We start from the raw sequence: 21548 nt of genomic DNA on the forward strand, positions 1-21548 counted from the left end.
TGACATGAAGCTGGAAGGGACAGCTGATGCACTGTATGAAATAACTGTATTTAAATAGATCATGGTGTGCTGGATTTAACAAAATCAAAGAATGGCCCCAAACCTGAGTCAAATAAACCAATTGCACAAGTCCAGGAAGGGGAGATAAATGGCTTAACAGCAATGCACCCCAAAATAGTAGACTTTAAGTTTAAAAGGTTGACTTTAAATTCAATTTAACTTAATACTATAGTCATAAAAAGGCTAAGGTGTTTGGTACTTCTATTAATAGATATAGAGAGTCTGGAAAAAAGACCAATGGGACCATTCTATAATGAACTAGTTGGAACATGCTCATAATATTGTATGTGGTCTGGACACCCTTCTTTGAAAAGGATGTGGAAGAGAAAAGGTCATTTGTTCAGAGAACCTGGCTGAAAGAACTTAAAACTCTTGTACAAGAATGCCCAAAGAAACTGGAGATGTTTGAGCCTTTAGAAAAGAAAATCCATTAAGACAAAAGCCCTGTCTTGGAACACAGGGAGTGTAATTACATCTATTCTGTATGTCTCCTAGGGATGGAAGCAACATAGATGGGTGAAAGCTATAGCAACTCAGAATAAGAAAGAGCTTTCTAACATTCACTGCCATTAGAATGGAATACAATGGCTAAAGGAGCAACGGGTTGCTAATCACTGAAGAGGTTCAAGCCAAGTATGAATAACTCTTACAGAACAGATTCAAGTATTGGGTGCACAAGGAGCCTTGACAACCTTTTGGGTCTCTTTCATCTCCGAAATGCTGCTTCTAACAAGTTTTTTGAGCACATACATTGTGGCAGGAAGTGGGGATACATGTGTGAATAAGTTTCTCTTCTCAAAAAGAAAGACACTCCCTGCCCTTCAAGAGTGTACAACTAAGCAAGCACTCGACGAGGGGGATGTGCAGAAAATAGATACACAGCTGCCTACAACGTATTACAATGATGGCTGTGCTAGTCCATGACCTAAATACCATCAGAGCTCATAGGGGAATCATTCACCCCATCCCTCCTTTCACCCCTCCCTCCTATATCCCTTGTATGTGGAGGTATAACATAGTGGTTAAGAGTGAAGCTTTGTAGTCCCTTCACCTTCCAGATTACTTTCTGTTAAACCAGTGGTTCTCAAACTTTGATCAGTATCAGAATCATCTGGGAGAACTATCTTACTTTAATGAGCCTGGACCTCATTCATTAGCTCTTCAGGTGACTCATACTCACTAGAGTTTGAGAACCATTGCTCTAAATAAATTGATAAACCTGGATTCAAATCCCAGCTCCACCTGTTACTAAGTATGGGATTTTCTGTGTGTTTCCTCATCTGTCAAGCATCTTCTCAGGATCACTGACAATTATGTACAAGCACACATGGAAAGCACTTAGCACAGTTCACAGCATGCAGTAAGAGCTCAAAAGCTTGCAGTTATTGCCGTCATTATTTAGGACACTAGTATAGCTCAGCCCTTTCTCCACCCAACCCCCTTCTCTTGCCAACACCATTTCTCCAATAAGGGGCAGCACTAGCAGACTGCCTGCCCAGTGTGTCCTCAGAGCCCCCTAATGTGGTTACAGACAGCTTAGTTGCCCCATAATGGGACTCACTGTCCTTGACTCTCAGCTAAATTCTCCTCTCTCCACTCCTCCTCAGGCGCAGCCCAGCAAACTCTCTAGTTGAATCCACATTCTACCTATTTTTAACTATTCTACCAAATCTCCCTAGTTGGGTATACAGACTGAAAAAAAGCACATCTCCAAACTTGCCATAAACAAACTGTGTGACCTTAGCTGAATTATAGGGATGTTCTATGGCCTCAGTTTCCCCTCCTGTTAAAGGATGAAACTGATCTAGAATAGTTTTTCAATAGTCTCACCAATGGCATTTAGAGCAGGACAAACCTTTGAATGAAGATTTTCCACACATTACAGGACATGTAACATTCATTTCCCCTTCCTACTAAACGCCACTGGTGCCCCCTCATCACTGCAGCAACCATAAATGCCCACACACCTCTCCAAATTCCCACAGTGGGGGCAGGACACCACTATCCTATTTGAGACTCTAGCAGCATCTGTAAGGATCTTTCCAGCCCTAACTCCGACCTTGCCCTTTGGAACTGGGAAATAAACTATGAACATAACCAACACTTCAGTGGATCTACTCTTCCAAAACAGTGAAGGAGGGGATTTTAAAAGGCTCTAAGAAAAGGCACCAGGGCCTAGTGATCTGCTTCCTTGAGTTAGCCAAATCTGGAGGCAGGCTGGGAAGCAGTTCCTTACTCACATTTTCTCATCAAGAACAGATATGGGAGCCAAGGGGGTCTTCCCAGGCCCCAGACTGGCAATTGGCTGGAAAACTGAGCACCGTTAGCCCAGCCGAGAGCCCCCTTCCAATCCAATTACCACAGCGGTGGTGGATTTCCCTGCATCCTGCACCCCCACTGAGCTGAGTCTATAGATGGACACAAGATGGGCACTGACTAGAGATAGGTTCAATTATCTTCTTTCTCGGGGTGAACCCCAATGAAAGGCAGACTTTCTTTCTGAGCGGTATGGGGAAAATGTGAGCACTGAGCCCTAAAAGCTATTCATTCATTCAGCAAGTATTTATTCTGTGCCTACAGTATATCTGGCCCAGATTTAGGCCTCAACTTTTTTTTATGGGTGAAAATGGGTCTAATAACAGAATCTATCTTCTGGGGCTGTCAAAAGAATTGAATAATGAATGCATTTCAGTGCCTTGCTCAAAATACAACTCAAAAAGTATGAGATATTTTTCCTAATAAGGCAATAAGGGTGAAAAGCAAGTGGGACTGCTCTTTAAAAGAACAGGCAAGAAGAGACCAAATATATTCCAGGTATCCCTGAAGTTAGGTGCTGGAAGCCTAGCGATGGAGAAGGCATTTCTCAATTGCTATTACCCAGGGTCTTGATAAAATGCAAATTCTGATTCTGTAGGTCTGGGGTAGGGACCCAGATTCTGCTTTTCTCACAAGCGCCCGGGCGGCACAGCTGCTGCTGCTGGTCTGGGGGTTACCCTTTGAGCAGCAAGGTTCTAGGGCATCACCTCTGTCTCCACAAACACAGCCTCATCAGACGCCACCTTCTGACTTGTCCCTCAGGCCAACTGAGCAACTCCCTGGAGATGGGGCAGGACTAGGACAAATAATCACCCCCTCCCCAAGGATAGCCCTGAGATGACTTAAACTGAAGGGGAACGACAACAGGGGGCAGAGATCAAGGGGAGGCACAAGAAAGCCATCATTTCCTTCTGGCAACAGCAGGCCAAGCCCCCTGGGGGCCTGGCAGACAGGAGCCCTCCTCCCAGCCTGCCTGGGCTCTGACGGACAGAAGCAAGAGGCCTATTTCCTCATCGGGCCTCTGAGTAACTAGGGCACTTCCACAAGGTCAGTTATGCATTTAAATTCCAGCTCTAATCAGCAAGCAGAGCCAGAAAAATTATCCCTTTTGAGGAAGGAGGCTGCCATTGCGGCGCCATAAACAGCCTCTCCTGGCTGAAGGGAGAGGCGCTGGGGGAGGGGAGGGGTCTCACAGCCCCTGTCTCAGCACTGTTCCCGGTTTCCTTCACATCTCCAAACGCCTTCCTCTCCTCTTCATAGAGAGCTCCAGAACAGGCAAAGGGCTGAGGACAGATTAGTGAACTACAGGCTGGACTGCCCACTCCTGTCCCACAAATAGCCCAGGGAGACAAATGACAAATCCCAATGGGCGAGGAGTGCAGGATAAGTAACTGACAGGAATCCCCTCTGGGCCTCAAAGGGGTTACACCGCCCTGGAGATGTCCCTTCACCACTCTGGGCCTCAGTTTCCTCATCTGAAAAGAGAGTTGCCTTCCTTGGACAGGATATCCTTTGAGCTCCAACACGTCTGGGGACCCTAAAGACTCACTGTGCCCCTGCTGCTTGTGGCTACACTTTGGGTTCAATAAATAATTTTTGAGGACCTACTATGTGCCATGCACTATGGGTAGAGTTTGAAATGCATGGATAAGACAGAGCCCTGGCCCACGGCCCTGCCTTAGAAATGGCAGGGCCTAGAAGAAAAAGAGCACAGGTTTTGGCAGACCTGAGATTAGGTCCTGGGCCTGTCACTACCAGCAGATGACTCTGGGCAAGTTACATCCTTCATGTGTAATGAGGATCATAATACCCACCTGGAGGGGTTGATGTAAAAAGTTAAATTAGAGGATGCATGGAAGGCACCAGAGCTGAGCCATAGTCAGCACACCACAAATGCTTATTGTTACTTTTATTATTCTGAATCCCCTTCCCAACGCCTGGGACAAGGGGGTTGTGGATTTTCCCATGTGGACATCAAATGAAACCCACCTGCTCTTTTTCTCCTGTGCGTCTAGGACTCTCTCTGTGTCCCCAGCATGTCTGCGGTGTCCTGGGTAAAGTGTTGTCTTCCAGGTCCCATCTCTGACTGCCTTTTACAGGAGGGTTTTGTCTAACCAATCTCAACATGTAAAATTAATCAATTAATCCATTGTCCCTTTATAGACTTCCAACAGACCCTGGGTAAATAGTTACATTAGTTCATAAAACCCCCAATTTGTCTTCCTGAGGAGAAGAAAAAAAACAAAAAAACAAAAAACAAAGAACCACTAAAGACTTCTTGTTTCAGAGCCATCATGTGACTGGCTCACATTGCCGGGCCAAGGGCTCAGAGGGGCAGGAGGCTGCCACTGACCTGGCTGGAGCCACACTCCCAGGGAGCTCAGGCTCAGAAACCTCACAACAACAAGGGTTTGGTGGGGTGGTGATGGGATTGACAATCAGGCCTTGAAACCTCAAGTGCAAAACGAAGAGTGCACGATTTGGAATTAGTAGACTGGATTCCCTTCCTGGCCCTGCCACTTAATATCTGGAAGACTTGAGGCTCATCATTTAACTGCCCCACCCCACCCCACCCCCAAGGCATCAGCTTCCTCAGCAGTAAAATGGGGCTCATGCTACACACCTCAGAGGGTCCTTAAGAGAATAAAATGAGATAATGGAGGTGAAATTGGAATGGTGCTGTGTCAGGGCAGTTCGTTATTGTTATCTGAGGATGGGCCACCCACAGACCTCCACCCTTTGAAGAGAGCTGGAGTGGAGCCTGTGGGTCCACTGAGACTCATGCCACTATACTGCTTCACCCACGGCAGCAGCCGGCCAGTATGGCATCTGGGTGAGACTTAGACAAAGGTGTCCCAATGGTCAGACGCAGCCCCATGGGCACAGGCTTGGCAAGAGGAAGGCAGGCTGGATTTCAGCCCCCACTCATTCTGTCAGCTGGGAGCCTCTGGGCAGGACACAAGGTGTACAGCTCTACTGGCGACCCCAGGACAAATCTCTGTGGTGAACAAGAGGAAGAGGGGTAAGCCAAGAGGCACTTGCACAAACAAAACTCAAGGTGTTGGGCTTACTCCCTCATCTCCTATGGGAACTCAAGCATAATAAGCAACTTCCCACACATCCCAACTCTACCCTCATCTTCTTTACCCTGCCTCCTTTTTCTCCACAGGACTTATCACCTACCACCTGACACATTATATTTATATGGAGAGAATTATATATGTGTGTGAATATAATACATGTGTATAAATAATATATATATGTATGTGTGTATATGTATATGTATATGTATATGTATATGTAGAGAGAGAGAGAGGGAGAGTTAGTTCATTGTTTCTCTTCCTCCACTAGAATAAAAGGTCAATGAGGTCAGGAGTTGTTTTCTGTTTTGTTCACTGCTTTATTCCCAGTGCCTGAAACACTGCCTGATACATAGCAGATTCTCAACAAATATTTGCTGAGCGAATGATTGAACTCAAATATTATTAAATAGAAGGAAAGTATTTAACAGTGCTTCCCATGAAATGCTGTGCTGTGCTTTGGTTGAAATGCCAATTATTTTCAGGGTGGGGTGGGGGGGAGGGCAAACAGGAAAAAAAAAGAGACAGGGAAAGCCCCTGATTTAGCTAGGAACAACTGTATTTTTCTCTCGTGTTGTGTAATATAGATCAGTGATCAGAAGGAACCTACTCAACTTCTTGTTGATTGTTTCAGATATTCAGAAACAATAAAGGATACATCCAGTTGGAAAGAGGGCTGCTAGTAAAGAAAATGCCACATTACCTCTCAGCAAAATAAATAAATAAACAATAGTCTCATTAGGAAATAGAAGATCTTTAATCATTGAAAGCAGTCAGCCACAGGACTCAACACGTTCCAATGGAATATGTATGAGCTTTGGAGTCAAAGTCCTAAGTTCAAATTCCAGGGCTACCAGTGATGAGCTCCATCACCTTGGGCAAACTACTTAAACTTTTGGGCCCTCAATTTCCTTTACAAAGATGATTATAACAATACCTGTTTTGTATTGATGCTGTAAGGATAAAATGCTAAAACGACTAAACAAGAAAACATATGTGAAGGCGAAAGCACCTAAGAAGAAGTTGTTCTTCTTAACTCAAAATTCTAGCCAGTTTAGAATGGTCTCCAAAGTTGGTCCACAATTATCTGCCATCTCTTTAGTGGAAATTGTTGGGTCAACTCATTTGAGTTTAAATGTGTTAAAATGCCCAAAATGAGGACTCTGGATGAGTATGCATTTAATTTAAAGAGAGAAAGGTACAATTGTCACAAAGATGGTTCTTCCATTCGGCCATATGAAAACCATTCTTCTTCCCTTTCTCTTCTCTCTCTCTTTCTCTTTATCTTTTGTTACAGTGATCATGTATTACTTGCATAACCAAGAAAAAATATTGTTCATGTCATTGTGGAAAAGACATGACATTTTTTATAATAAAGAAAAAGAAACCTTTCTTCACCCGCATCATATTTTCCATGCTAAGTATGTCATATCTTCAATTTCAACCACATGAAGCTACAGAAGATAAGCACATTTATAGAAGACAAGGCAAAAATGCTTAAGTTGGAGAACACATATCTTGAGAACATCATCGAAAAACATTTTCAAAAAATGTTCATTTCTCATTTCCTTGATTCACACAGAAATATTAATTAGAAGTGATTGTTTTAAGTTTGGGAACCACATTCCTTTGGTTTTCTAATGGTTCTTCATAATCGATATGAATCCATCAGCTCAAGATATTTCTCCTTCTAAACATAAATCAATGAAAATATAATATACTTAGATTATGTCCTATGTACAGTCTTTAGAAAAAAGTATCATTCAGAGTCACTCAAACCATGCAGAGGGGAAATTCCCATGGCAGTTGTGCAATCACAAACACTCACCTGGACCTTGACTGACATCTGTGGCAGCATTTTCAAGGGAAGGGAAAGGGAGAAGAGAAAGAAGGAGAAAAAGGAAGAAGAGTGTTAGCTGCACACACACACAATACAATATGCTCTTGCATGACTATTGAGTTCATGCAAGACCCCAAAGGTGCCCAGCTTCTGAGCACTTAGCTCTACTTCACCCAAAAACCACCCATGCAAGCCGAAGGGCTAAGCTCCCTTTTCACTGTGCATGTAGCAAGAGAGGTGAGTTTCACATCTGTCCGGAAAGTCATCATCCTGGAATCAGATAGGGCTCCCAAGAGCCAAGCAGACTGGAATCCTGCAAGAATATTGGTTAAAATATTCTGGTTGATTTCTGCACACTGACACCAAAGCAAATCCTCCTTCCCTCCAGGTGCCAAACACTGGACATGAAGTCAGGCAAGGTTTCCCAGCAGACAGAAAAAATAAGCCACTCCCTTGAAGAACAAAGAGAAGAGATATAAGAATGAAGAGCAAGTGCAGCATTATTCATCACATAGGAGTGAAGGATACAAGATGACAAAACATTTATAATTCCCTCCCTCCCCAGTGTTCCCCGGGACCATTCATCACAGACAGCAGTGTGTGTGCATGAGACTTGTGTGTGAGTAGATAATTCACCATACAAATTGAAATTCGGGCTCCCCCTTTAATTTTTCTCCTTGATTTTCCCCTCATCATTAATGACAGGAATTGCCATTTGAAATCACTATTGACAACTACAAATAAACACCCAACCCTGGAAAGGTTGACATTTGAATTAAACCAATGAACTTTTAAAAAATGAAGAACTGTTCACTTCCATCCTCTCCATGAGCAACACAATCTCCTTCACCACCCTCAAATGTGAAATAGAATCATGCCAGGGGTACTCAACCAAGAGTAGAGCCAGACATTGTTCAAACCCCTAGCCACAACCTGCCAGTCCTCCAGAGGACATGCTACAGCAGAGCAGAAGGAAGAATGGGCTGCTTTAGGAAATCCTGGACATTTAAATCATCAGATGATGGGTCTAGGGTAACCATAGACATTATCTAGTTTAATTCTTGGTGTGTGTGTTAAGATGAGGCTGAAAGAGGTTGAGAGACTTGCCCAAAGTCCCAGCTAGTTAGGGACAGAGTTTAAAGGAAACACTGGAATCCTACCTAGTTCGATGTTCATTCAACTGCAACCCCAGTTTTCAACGGCCTGTGGGACCTGAATTCAGCTTGCAGGATAAAGTGAGTACCCTGGAGCCATTGGGAAGCTGAGTGAGAGTCTACAGGTTCTCCCATGAATGGGTCAGGGTTTATCCTCCGGGCTTCTAATTTGCTGCCTGAACAAGGTGAGTCAAGTTCTCCACGTCAATAGTGCAAACATCTGCAGTTAGATTTGTCAAGCTCAGCGGAGTCCTTAGGGCTCATGCCCCAGGCACGTCCAGGCCTGACCAACTGGGCTGAGCCCCAGCAACAGCTGTGCACTTCTCCAGCCCATTCGCTGTATTCCAGATGCTGTATCTGCCCAAAAGACTTCCAGAGAGCTCGGAATCATCCCGCAGCCACATCCCCTTTCAGGTTCTCTGTTGAGTTAGATTTAGGGACGGAGTGGCAGGAGGGAGGAAGAAAAGAGGAGAAATAGAAGAGGTGGGAAGAGAAAACATGCTGCATAAATAACTAAGCAGGGCCATTAACTGTGACTGATGGATTGCCTGGAATAGTGGTCGTTAAAATACCCCTTAATTAAGCAAGATATCAAACTGTTTACACGTGGTTGAGTCCCATAGTGGGAATATCAACACCAATGTTCACAGAAACATGCTCTTTGGGAGCACCACGACTCTAGGGAAACAGGACACATTGGAATCTCAAAGATCTTTCAATACAATTTAGTTGCCCATTTTGGCATTGTGGTTACAAGCTTAAGCTTTGGAGACAGGCCTGAGTTCAAATCCCGACTTATGGCCTTGGGCCAGTCATTGAATCTCTAAGACCCATTTTCCTCAGCTAAAAAGTAGAAATAAAAACAAAGACTCCCTCATGGGGTTGTTATGAGAATTAAATGAGATTAGATGCCTATAAAGCACTTAACACAGTTACAAGGTACACACTGCATAGATGTTAACTGCTCTGATTGTTATCATTTTGAAGAACCACAAATGGAAATACCAAAACACATTGACCAGATGGCTGACTGGAGTAGCAAGAGACCACAGGAATTAAATGATATTTCAACAAATCTTCTATTTATGAATGAGGACACCCGTTCCAGCTCTCCCCTCCCTCTGGTTTTTCTTTTCTCCTTCCCGTTCCTCAATGTGAAGTGTGGAAGGAGGGGAGCCAAAGGATTCTGGGTGAGCAGGAACAGAGGTCAAAACAAAATCCATTTTCATTTATTTCGTTTTCCCTCCTTAGGACTTAATCTGGTCCAGGTCCAGTCCCGCACATAAACACATAGTGTCCGCTCTTGCCAAAGAGGGGCACGAGGCCACCAAGAAATAATTCCCTTTAACTGGGGATCAGGGTCCAAACTCAGTTCCTGGTTGTGGCACCAACTTGGAGGCAACTCCGAGTTTTAAGTTCAGCTTTAAGAATAGAGAGACACAGGATGATCCGGCCCCTGCCCCAAGAAACAGCGGGTGACCTGAGGCTCTGGACTCCATTAGGACCAACATGAATGAAATAGCAGAGGCAGAGAGGGGGTTTGGAGAGCAGAGCCTTAGCCACCTTAATTGCCATATTGTCTGTTCAGCATCCCTTACCACTTGTCTTTGTAACAATCTTCCAGTCATTTCCCCTCTGCACTCTCAGTCCACAGGGTTTGGTAGAGTTGACTGCCCACCTTAGCACCGAGGACAGGCATGTGACTCAAGTTGGGTCATTTTAATAGTCTATCTCCTGGACCCACCTAGCTCAGGGACAGGCATGTGACTCAAGCTGAGCCAATGAGTTTTCCCAGGGAACTTTGCGAAAATTATCAAGAAATTGGGTGCTCTCTTTTCCCTGGAGCAATGATTCCATCTTTGTTTCCATGTAGAGATGGCCCACCTGAGAATGAGGCCAACACAGACGGCTTTCCTGGAGGAATAAGGTGGTTATGACAGACCTTGCCCTGCTGTCTATAAGCAAGTGCTTTAACTTCTCTGAGCCTTAATTTGTAAATGGAAATTCTAAAAGTATCTATCTCAGTGCGTTATATCAATTGAGATAATCTCTTCACCATTCAATGCACATTTCCTAAGTTCCCATGATAGGTCAATGCCTGCTTTAAAGACCAAGTGATACAAGCAGTAAGTGAAACAGGCAGTATCCCTGCTCTCATGAAGCTTGTGTTTTAGTGGTGGAGATAAACAATAAACGCACAGCTATATAATATAACGTCAAATAGAGATTAGTTGTATGAAGAAAGGAAAAGCAAGTTGAGAAGCAGGGGAGGGCCCTGTGTTTGAGAGAGGCCTTTCTGAGGAAGTCATATTTGAGCTCGTCTATGAAGGGGAGGGCCAAGACTGTTCCAGCAAAGGCTCTGGGCAGCAGCCGCTGGATTAGGTTAGTTACTTCCACTGTTTTGATGGAGGCATCAAGAGGAGGCTCACATAACCTGGCACCCTCCTCTTCCCATCCTCCTATCCCTGTCAGATAGCAGGTGCTCAAGAAATACTCTTGAAAAAGAAAAAAAAATTGATGAAAACTAATTCTGGTCCAGTGTGCAATCACCTCCTGTAGGACTGCCAAGCTCAAACCAGGAGTATGGAAAGCAGTAAAGGATTTGAAACCTACTGATGCCTTCATCCGCTCTCTTTAGCATCACAACCAGGCAAGGAGCAAATTAGGACATTATCACTCCGACTCAGTACCCCACGGGTATTAACTGCTTATTAAACAAAAACTTCAGCCACAAGCATGTAAACTCAGCTCATTTTCTTGTTGCTGTTGCTGTCCAAGTTCAAAGGAAACAATTTTCTGAAGTTTAGGGAGAACAGGTTCTTCTAACCACAGTGGGGAAACAGTGAGCCCTCCATCTGCCCTGTGGCACTTACTTGGAACAGCTGAGTCCAGGGAGCCCTCCCACCTCACCCTGCAAGTCATGTCATCAGGCCGAGGTCCAGGAGCAACCCCCACCCTCTGCTTTAGCCACCTCCACACTCCCGCAGGAGCTTTGGGGGGCATGGGGTGGTGCATGGCCCAGCCAGCTTCCTGGAGGCGAATTCCAGCCAAACCTTTGGGGACCCCACCTGGTGAACTCTGCCGTGGGTCTGACCTATTTTCTAGGGGAGAAAATAGAATATAGATTTAAATGCAGTGGTGCTCTGGAAAACTACAGGCCCAGCCGTGTGAGAAAATAAAACAGCAGGACGGAGAGGAGAGAGTGCTGGTGCGGGTGAGGATGCCGTTCCCAGGAGCAATCTCATCTGGCTGTCAACTGCCTTTTGGGCTGCAATTTGACCCCACCTGTATTTTTTTTTAATGCGTGCACACACAGACACACACACACACACACACACACACACGCATATATTTCCTCTGGCCAGTCCTGGGTCCCAAAGCTGCTCCTCCATGCAGGACCCCAGGCTGTGTAAGGGTAGTGCCCACAGGCAGCGGGAGAAATGGGGGGCAGCAAGGCCAGGAGTCAGAGTGGATGCACCCAAGCCCTGCAGCTTCCTTGCTGTAGGATAACCTGGTACACTCCCATCCTCTCAAATCCATAAATGAGGGTGTTATGGATTGAATTTTGCCCCGAAAAGACATGTTCAAGTCGTAACCCTGGTTCTGTGGATGTGGCCTTATTTGGAAATAGGGTCTTTGAGGATGTTATCAGTTAAGATGAGGCCCAACTGCATTAGGGCGGAGGCTAATCCAATATGACTGGCGTCCTTATCAGGAGAGGAAATGTGGACACAGACAGAAAGACCAAGACAGACAGATGGCTGCGTGATGGGGGCAGAGATGGAGTTATGCTCCCACAAGCCAAGGATCGCCATGGATTGCCAACCACCCACTGGGAGCCAGGGGAGGGGCAGGGAACGGATTCTCCCCTTTAAGAGGAAGCACAGCTGGGCCAACTCCTCTATTTCCATCTGCCACCTTCCAAGATCATGAGACAATAAATTTGTTGTTTAAGCCGATGAGTCTGTGGTACTTTGTTACAGCAGCCCTAGCAAATTAAGACAGAGGATCATAAGATTCCCTGGTGAAACTGACTGAGGGGTTTCTAAGTGCCAGGCACTGTTCTAAGCTCCTCAGAGCAACCCTGTGAGTAGGTTCTACTATCACACCCATTTTACAGATAAGAAAACTGAGGCAGAGAAACTTAGATAACTGGTCCAAAGACTCACAGCTAGTGGAGCTCAAGCCTGACCCTAGCAATCCAGCCGTGGATCCCTCTCCCGCCCTCTGTTAACCACTGCGCTGGCAGCTTCACCCCGCAGACGGTGAATGTGGGGATAAAATGGGGCATGTCCATATTTGCCTGGCACAAAGGAATATAATCATAACAAATCTCACTTTCATGGAGACTTCTCTGTGTGCTGGGCGCTGTGCCACAACCCTAACAGGTAGGAGCATTATTCCACATGACAGATAAGCAAACTAAGACCCGGAGAGGATGCTCTCTTAATATAAATAGGTACCTCCAACTCAGAGTGGCACATCAGAGAAGGATCAAGCCACATATCTGAGTAAAAGAGCAAACTGGGGCAGGAACCACCTGACCCACCCAGCTACAAGTTAGGGATGAGGATACTGGGTGTCTCACAGTAGTGGAAGAAGGTGCTGCCTAGAGCAGAGGGAAGGGGTCCAAGGCAGTGCACCCACAGACCTGGACAACCGGGGCCCCTGCCCTGGGTCCCATGCTTCAGAAGAACCCACCCTGGTCCTTCAGGGCCACATCCCACCCCAGGATCTGAGGAGTCCACAGGGCCCCCAAGGCAGGCCATCCCACTGAGATGTGTACTGTGGTGTCAGGAAGGCCCAGGGGAGGCTGTTTGCTAGGGATGGGGACTTCTGCAGACCACACTGTCCACACCTGTGCCCGAGGGGCTCCGTGGTGCGGGGAGGCTGGCCACTGGCCTCCATGCCTACCCGTGCCCCAGCTCATAGCGATCAGGGCAGGCCTTCCACTGGCTCTCCACCGCACATTGCCCCGGACCCTAACTTAAAGAGACAATAAAAGGCAATGACACCACCTCTGCTGTGGCCCTCTCCTGTCCCCAGGGAGAATGAGGGCAAGGTTTTTCCCTCCTTTCCAGGAACAAATGCAGAAATGTTTTTTTTTATTTAGTTGAGAGCTAAAACAAACTTCAGCAGTGAGAAGGCTGAGTTTCCTGCTTTCTGAGGCTCTTTCCGGCTCTCTGTGTCTGAGCTCTTCAAACACAGGAAGAGTTTTCTCTCCACAAAAGGCAGGGTGGGGTTAGCATTCTCCCCCCCACACATGAGAGCTCCTTTATCCACCTTGGTAGAGGATGGAGTTCCCGAACCTCGGCGCTGTTTGCTTTTGTTCTTTGATGCTGATAACTCCAGATTGCAAGGTGGCGCGGCAGGGCGGCCGCTGGGTCTGGTGTGCAAGCCAGCCCGGGAAGGCAGAGGCAGGGAGAGAAGCAGGATGAAAAGCAGGAAGGAACAAATGGTGCTGCTGTGAGGCGGGTCCCTGCTGTGCCTGGATACCTCTGGGGGCTCTAAAATAGCTGTAGTGCCTCTGGCCTGAGGACACAGAGCTTGATGGGCAGTTGGGAGAAGAGGCAGTCTACTCATTGCAGATTCAAAGATCAGTGCAAACAGCCTTTTTAAAAAATGCTTTGGGGGGTTTTGAGCACAGACATAGGGGTCAGATAGTCTGGGGTTTCAATCCCAGCCTTGCCACTTGTTATTGGAACTGTTTTTGGCAAATTTCTTAGCTTCACCTTCCTCATCTGCCATCTGGGAATAATATCAGTGAGCGCACCCATGCCTTCCTAAAAGTCACCGCGCTCTGAAAAATCATGCCAGGAGAACCGCAGGGCTTATAAGAAAAATGCAACTAGGGACAATACCCAGAAACTTCATCAGTGACACATAAAAATGATAGGCGGGGAGGCGGGGCAAGATGGCAGACTGGTGAGCTGTATGTTTTAGTTACTCCTCCAGGAAAGTAGGTAGAAAGCCAGGAACTGCATGGACTGGACACCACAGAGCAATCTGACTTTGGGCATACTTCATACAACACTCATGAAAACATGGAACTGCTGAGATCAGCGAAATCTGTAAGTTTTTGCGGCCAGGGGACCCGCGCCCCTCCCTGCCAGGCTCAGTCCCGGGGGAGGAGGGGCTGTCAGCTCCGGGAAGGAGAAGGGAGAACTGCAGTGGCAGCCCTTATCGGAAACTCATTCTACTGATCCAAACTCCAACCATAGATAGACTGAGACCAGACACCAGAGAATCTGAGAGCAGCCAGCCCAGCAGAGAGGAGACAGGCATAGAAAAAAAACAACACGAAAAACTCCAAAATAAAAGCGGAGGATTTTTGGAGTTCTGGTGAACATAGAAAGGGGAAGGGCCCTGAGGCGCATATGCAAATCCCAAAGAAAAGCTGATCTCTCTGCCCTGTGGACCTTTCCTTAATGGCCCTGGTTGCTTTGTCTCTTAGCATTTCAATAACCCATTAGATCTCTGAGGAGGGCCCATTTTTTTTTTTTTTTTTTAATCCTTTTTTCTTTTTCTAAAACAATTACTCTAAGAAGCCCAATACAGAAAGCTTCAAAGACTTGCTATTTGGGCAGGTCAAATCAAGAGCAGAACTAGGAGAGCTCTGAGACAAAACGCAATAATCCAGTGGCTGAGAAAATTCACTAAACACCACAACTTCCCAAGAAAAGGGGGGTGTCCACCCACAGCCATCATCCTGGTGGACAGGAAACACTCCTGCCCATCGCCAGCCCCATAGCCCAGAACTGCCCCAGACAACCCAGGGTGACGGAAGTGCTTCAAATAACAGGCACACACCACAAAACTGGGCGTGGACATTAGCCTTCCCTGCAACCTCAGCTGATTGTCCCAGAGTTGGGAAGGTAGAGCAGTGTGAATTAACAAAGCCCCATTCAGCCATCATTTCAGCACACTGGGAGCCTCCCTACACAGCCCAGCAGCCCAGAACTGCCCTGGGGGGACAGCACTCACCTGTGACATAGCACAGTCATCCCTCAACAGAGGACCCGGGGTGCACAGCCTGGAAGAGGGGCCCACTTGCAAGTCTCAGGAGCCATACGCCAATACCAAGGACTTGTGGGTCAGTGGCAGAGACAAACTGTGGCAGGACTGAACTGAAGGATTAGACTATTGCAGCAGCTTTAAAACTCTAGGATCACCAGGGAGATTTGATTGTTAGAGCCACCACCCCCCCTCCCTGACTGCCCAGAAACACGCCCCATATACAGGGCAGGCAACACCAACTACACACGCAAGCTTGGTACACCAATTGGACCCCACAAGACTCACTCCCCCACTAACCAAAAAGGCTAAGCAGGGGAGAACTGGCTTGTGGAAAACAGGTGGCTCGTGGACGCCACCTGCTGGTTAGTTAGAGAAAGTGTACTCCACGAAGCTGTAGATCTGATAAATTAGAGATAAGGACTTCAATTGGTCTACAAATCCTAAAAGAACCCTATCAAGTTCAGCAAATGCCACGAGGCCAAAAACAACAGAAAATTATAAAGCATATGAAAAAACCAGACGATATGGATAACCCAAGCCCAACCACCCAAATCAAAAGACCAGAAGAGACACAGCACCTAGAGCAGCTACTCAAAGAACTAAAGATGAACAATGAGACCATAGTACGGGAGATAAAGGAAATCAAGAAGACCCTAGAAGAGCATAAAGAAGACATTGCAAGACTAAATAAAAAAATGGATGATCTTATGGAAATTAAAGAAACTGTTGACCAAATTAAAAAGATTCTGGACACTCATAGTACAAGACTAGAGGAAGTTGAACAACGAATCAGTGACCTGGAAGATGGCAGAAAGGAAAATGAAAGCATAAAAGAAAGAATGGGGAAAAAAATTGAAAAAATCGAAATGGACCTCAGGGATATGATAGATAATATGAAACGTCCAAATATAAGACTCATTGGTGTCCCAGAAGGGGAAGAAAAGGGTAAAGGTCTAGGAAGAGTATTCAAAGAAATTATTGGGGAAAACTTCCCAAATCTTCTAAACAACATAAATACACAAATCATAAATACTCAGCGAACTCCAAATAGAATAAATCCAAATAAACCCACTCCGAGACATATACTGATCACACTACCAAACACAGAAGAGAAGGAGCAAGTTCTGAAAGCAGCAAGAGAAAAGCAATTCACCACATACAAAGGAAACAGCATAAGACTAAGTAGTGACTACTCAGCAGCCACCATGGAGGCAAGAAGGCAGTGGCACGACATATTTAAAATTCTGAGTGAGAAAAATTTCCAGCCAAGAATACTTTATCCAGCAAAGCTCTCCTTCAAATTCGAGGGAGAGCTTAAATTTTTCACAGACAAACAAATGCTGAGAGAATTTGCTAACAAGAGACCTGCCCTACAGGAGATACTCAAGGGAGCCCTACAGACAGAGAAACAAAGAAAGGACAGAGAGACTTGGAGAAAGGTGCAGTACTAAAGAGATTCGGTATGGGTACAATAAAGGATATTAATAGACAGAGGGGAAAAATATGACAAACATAAACCAAAGGATAAGATGGCTGATTCAAGAAATGCCTTCACGGTTATAACGTTGAATGCAAATGGATTAAACTCCCCAATTAAAAGATATAGATTCGCAGAATGGATCAAAAAAAATGAACCATCAATATGTTGCATACAAGAGACTCATCTTAGACACAGGGACACAAAGAAACTGAAAGTGAAAGGATGGAAAAAAATATTTCATGCAAGCTACAGCCAAAAGAAAGCAGGTGTAGCAATATTAATCTCAGATAAAATAGACTTCAAATGCAGGGATGTTTTGAGAGACAAAGAAGGCCACTACGTACTAATAAAAGGGGCAATTCAGCAAGAAGAAATAACAATCGTAAATGTCTATGCACCCAACCAAGGTGCCACAAAATACATGAGAGAAACACTGGCAAAACTAAAGGAAGCAATTGATGTTTCCACAATAATTGTGGGAGACTTCAACACATCACTCTCTCCTATAGATAGATCAACCAGACAGAAGACCAATAAGGAAATTGAAAACCTAAACAATCTGATAAATGAATTAGATTTAACAGACATATACAGGACATTACATCCCAAATCACCAGGATACACATACTTCTCTAGTGCTCATGGAACTTTCTCCAGAATAGATCATATGCTGGGACATAAAACAAGCCTCAATAAATTTAAAAAGATTGAAATTATTCAAAGCACATTCTCTGACCACAATGGAATACAATTAGAAGTCAATAACCATCAGAGACTTAGAAAATTCACAAATACCTGGAGGTTAAACAACACACTCCTAAACAATCAGTGGGTTAAAGAAGAAATAGCAAGAGAAATTGCTAAATATATAGAGACGAATGAAAATGAGAACACAACATACCAAAACCTATGGGATGCAGCAAAAGCAGTGCTAAGGGGGAAATTTATAGCACTAAACGCATATATTAAAAAGGAAGAAAGAGCCAAAATCAAAGAACTAATGGATCAACTGAACAAGCTAGAAAATGAACAGCAAACCAATCCTAAACCAAGTACAAGAAAAGAAATAGCAAGGATTAAAGCAGAAATAAATGACATAGAGAACAAAAAAAACAATAGAGAGGATAAATATCACCAAAAGTTGGTTCTTTGAGAAGATCAACAAGATTGACAAGCCCCTAGCTAGACTGACAAAATCAAAAAGAGAGAAGACCCATATAAACAAAATAATGAATGAAAAAGGTGACATAACTGCAGATCCTGAAGAAATTAAAAAAATTATAAGAGGATATTATGAACAACTGTATGGCAACAAACTGGATAATGTAGAGGAAATGGACAATTTCCTGGAAACATATGAACAACCTAGACTGACCAGAGAAGAAATAGAAGACCTCAACCAACCCATCACAAGCAAAGAGATCCAATCAGTCATCAAAAATCTTCCCACAAATAAATGCCCAGGGCCAGATGGCTTCACAGGGGAATTCTACCAAACTTTCCAGAAAGAACTGACACCAATCTTACTCAAACTCTTTCAAAACATTGAAGAAAATGGAACACTACCTAACTCATTTTATGAAGCTAACATCAATCTAATACCGAAACCAGGCAAAGATGTTACAAAAAAGGAAAACTACCGGCCAATCTCCCTAATGAATATAGATGCAAAAATCCTCAACAAAATACTTGCAAATCGAATCCAAAGACACATTAAAAAATCATACACCATGACCAAGTGGGGTTTATTCCAGGCATGCAAGGATGGTTCAACATAAGAAAATCAATCAATGTATTACAACACATTAACAAGTCAAAAGGGAAAAATCAATTGATCATCTCAATAGATGCTGAAAAAGCATTTGACAAAATCCAACATCCCTTTTTGATAAAAACACTTCAAAAGGTAGGAATTGAAGCAAACTTCCTCAACATGATAAAGAGCATATATGAAAAACCCACAGCCAGCATAGTACTCAATGGAGAGAGACTGAAAGCCTTCCCTCTAAGATCAGGAACAAGACAAGGATGCCCGCTATCACCACTGTTATTCAACATTGTGCTGGAAGTGCTAGCCAGAGCAATCCGGCAAGACAAAGAAATAAAAGGCATCCAAATTGGAAAAGAAGAAGTAAAACTGTCATTGTTTGCAGATGATATGATCTTATATCTAGAAAACCCTGAGAAATCGATGATACAGCTACTAGAGCTAATAAACAAATTTAGCAAAGTAGCGGGATACAAGGTTAATGCACATAAGTCAGTAATGTTTCTATATGCTAGAAATGAACAAACTGAAGAGACACTCAAGAAAAAGATACCATTTTCAATAGCAACTAAAAAAATCAAGTACCTAGGAATAAACTTCACCAAAGATGTAAAAGACCTATACAAAGAAAACTACATAACTCTACTAAAAGAAATAGAAGGGGACCTTAAAAGATGGAAAAATATTCCATGTTCATGGATAGGAAGACTAAATGTCATTAAGATGTCAATTCTACCCAAACTCATCTACAGATTCAATGCAATCCCAATCAAAATTCCAACAACCTACATTGCAGACTTGGAAAAGCTAGTTATCAAATTTATTTGGAAAGGGAAGATGCCTCGAATTGCTAAAGACACTCTAAAAAAGAAAAACGAAGTGGGAGGACTTACACTCCCTGACTTTGAAGCTTATTATAAAGCCACAGTTGCCAAAACAGCATGGTACTGGCACAAAGATAGACATATAGATCAATGGAATCGAATTGAGAATTCGGAGATAGACCCTCAGATCTATGGCCGACTGATCTTTGATAAGGCCCCCAAAGTCACTGAACTGAGTCATAATGGTCTTTTCAACAAATGGGGCTGGGAGAGTTGGATATCCATATCCAAAAGAATGAAAGAGGACCCCTACCTCACCCCCTACACAAAAATTAACTCAAAATGGACCAAAGATCTCAATATAAAAGAAAGTACCATAAAACTCCTAGAAGATAATGTAGGAAAACATCTTCAAGACCTTGTATTAGGCGGCCACTTCTTAGACTTTACACCCAAAGCACAAGCAACAAAAGAGAAAATAGATAAATGGGAACTCCTCAAGCTTAGAAGTTTCTGCACCTCAAAGGAATTTCTCAAAAAGGTAAAGAGGCAGCCAACTCAATGGGAAAAAATTTTTGGAAACCATGTATCTGACAAAAGACTGATATCTTGCATATATAAAGAAATCCTACAACTCAATGACAATAGTACAGTCGGCCCAATTATAAAATGGGCAAAAGATATGAAAAGACAGTTCTCTGAAGAGGAAATACAAATGGCCAAGAAACACATGAAAAAATGTTCAGCTTCACTAGCTATTAGAGAGATGCAAATTAAGACCACAATGAGATACCATCTAACACCGGTTAGAATGGCTGCCATTAAACAAACAGGAAACTACAAATGCTGGAGGGGATGTGGAGAAATTGGAACTCTTATTCATTGTTGGTGGGACTGTATAATGGTTCAGCCACTCTGGAAGTCAGTCTGGCAGTTCCTTAGAAAACTAGATATAGAGTTACCATTCGATCCAGCGATTGCACTTCTCGGTATATACCCAGAAGATCGGAAAGCAGTGACACGAACAGATATCTGCACGCCAATGTTCATAGCAGCATTATTCACAACTGCCAAAAGATGGAAACAACCCAAATGTCCTTCAACAGATGAGTGGATAAATAAAATGTGGTATATACACACGATGGAATACTACGCGGCAGTAAGAAGGAACGATCTCGTGAAACATATGACAACATGGATGAACCTTGAAGACATAATGCTAAGCGAAATAAGCCAGGCACAAAAAGAGAAATATTATATGCTACCACTAATGTGAACTTTGAAAAATATAAAACAAATGGCTTATAATGTAGAATGTAGGGGAACTAGCAATAGAGTGCAATTAAGGAAGGGGGAACAATAATCCAAGAAGAACAGATAAGCTATTTAACGTTCTGGGGATGCCCAGGAATGACTATGGTCTGTTAATTTCTCATGGATATAGTAGGAGCAAGTTCACAGAAATGTTGCTATATTAGGTAACTTTCTTGGGGTAAAGTAGGAACATGTTGGAAGTTAAGCAGTTATCTTAGGTTAGTTGTCTTTTTCTTACTCCCTTGTTATGGTCTCTTTAAAATGTTCTTTTATTGTATGTTTGTTTTCTTTTTAACTTTTTTTTCATACAGTTGATTTAAAAAAGGGAAAGTTTAAAAAAAAAAAAAAAAAAAAACAAGGAAAAAAAAAAGATGCAGTGCCCCCTTGAGGAGCCTGTAGAGAATGCAGGGGTATTCGCCTACCCCACCTCCATGGTTGCTAACATGACCACAGACATAGGGGACTGGTGGTTTGATGGGTTGAGCCCTCTACCACAGGTTTTACCCTTGGGAAGACGGTTGCTGCAAAGGAGAGGCTAGGCCTCCCTATGGTTGTGCCTAAGAGCCTCCTCCCAAATGCCTCTTTGTTGCTCAGATGTGGCCCTCTCTCTCTGGCTAAGCCAACTTGAAAGGTGAAATCACTGCCCTCCCCACTACGTGGGATCAGACACCCAGGGGAGTGAATCTCCCTGGCAA

At 44.0% G+C, this 21548-nt stretch overlaps 1 protein-coding gene across 12 annotated transcripts in view; it reads right to left on the bottom strand.

The window, feature by feature from the left end:
• NRXN3 (neurexin 3) overlaps window positions 1-21548 on the bottom strand; it is a 1698447-nt gene that overhangs the window by 1577219 nt on the left and 99680 nt on the right. For 11 of the 12 annotated variants that reach the window (XR_005216274.1, XR_005216275.1, XM_037832161.1 and 8 more), the window contains one exon: window positions 7285-7302. The exons of the other annotated variant lie outside the window; for it this stretch is intronic. Coding sequence is in view for 9 of the 11 variants with exons in the window: in XM_037832161.1 (XP_037688089.1) it covers window positions 7285-7302 (18 nt within the window). In the remaining 2 variants the exon portion in view is untranslated. The remainder of the gene's footprint in view (window positions 1-7284; window positions 7303-21548) is intronic. 12 annotated transcript variants of the gene reach the window in all.

This window comes from Choloepus didactylus, chromosome 4 (assembly GCF_015220235.1).
Source record: "Choloepus didactylus isolate mChoDid1 chromosome 4, mChoDid1.pri, whole genome shotgun sequence".
Lineage (NCBI taxonomy): Eukaryota > Metazoa > Chordata > Mammalia > Pilosa > Megalonychidae > Choloepus > Choloepus didactylus.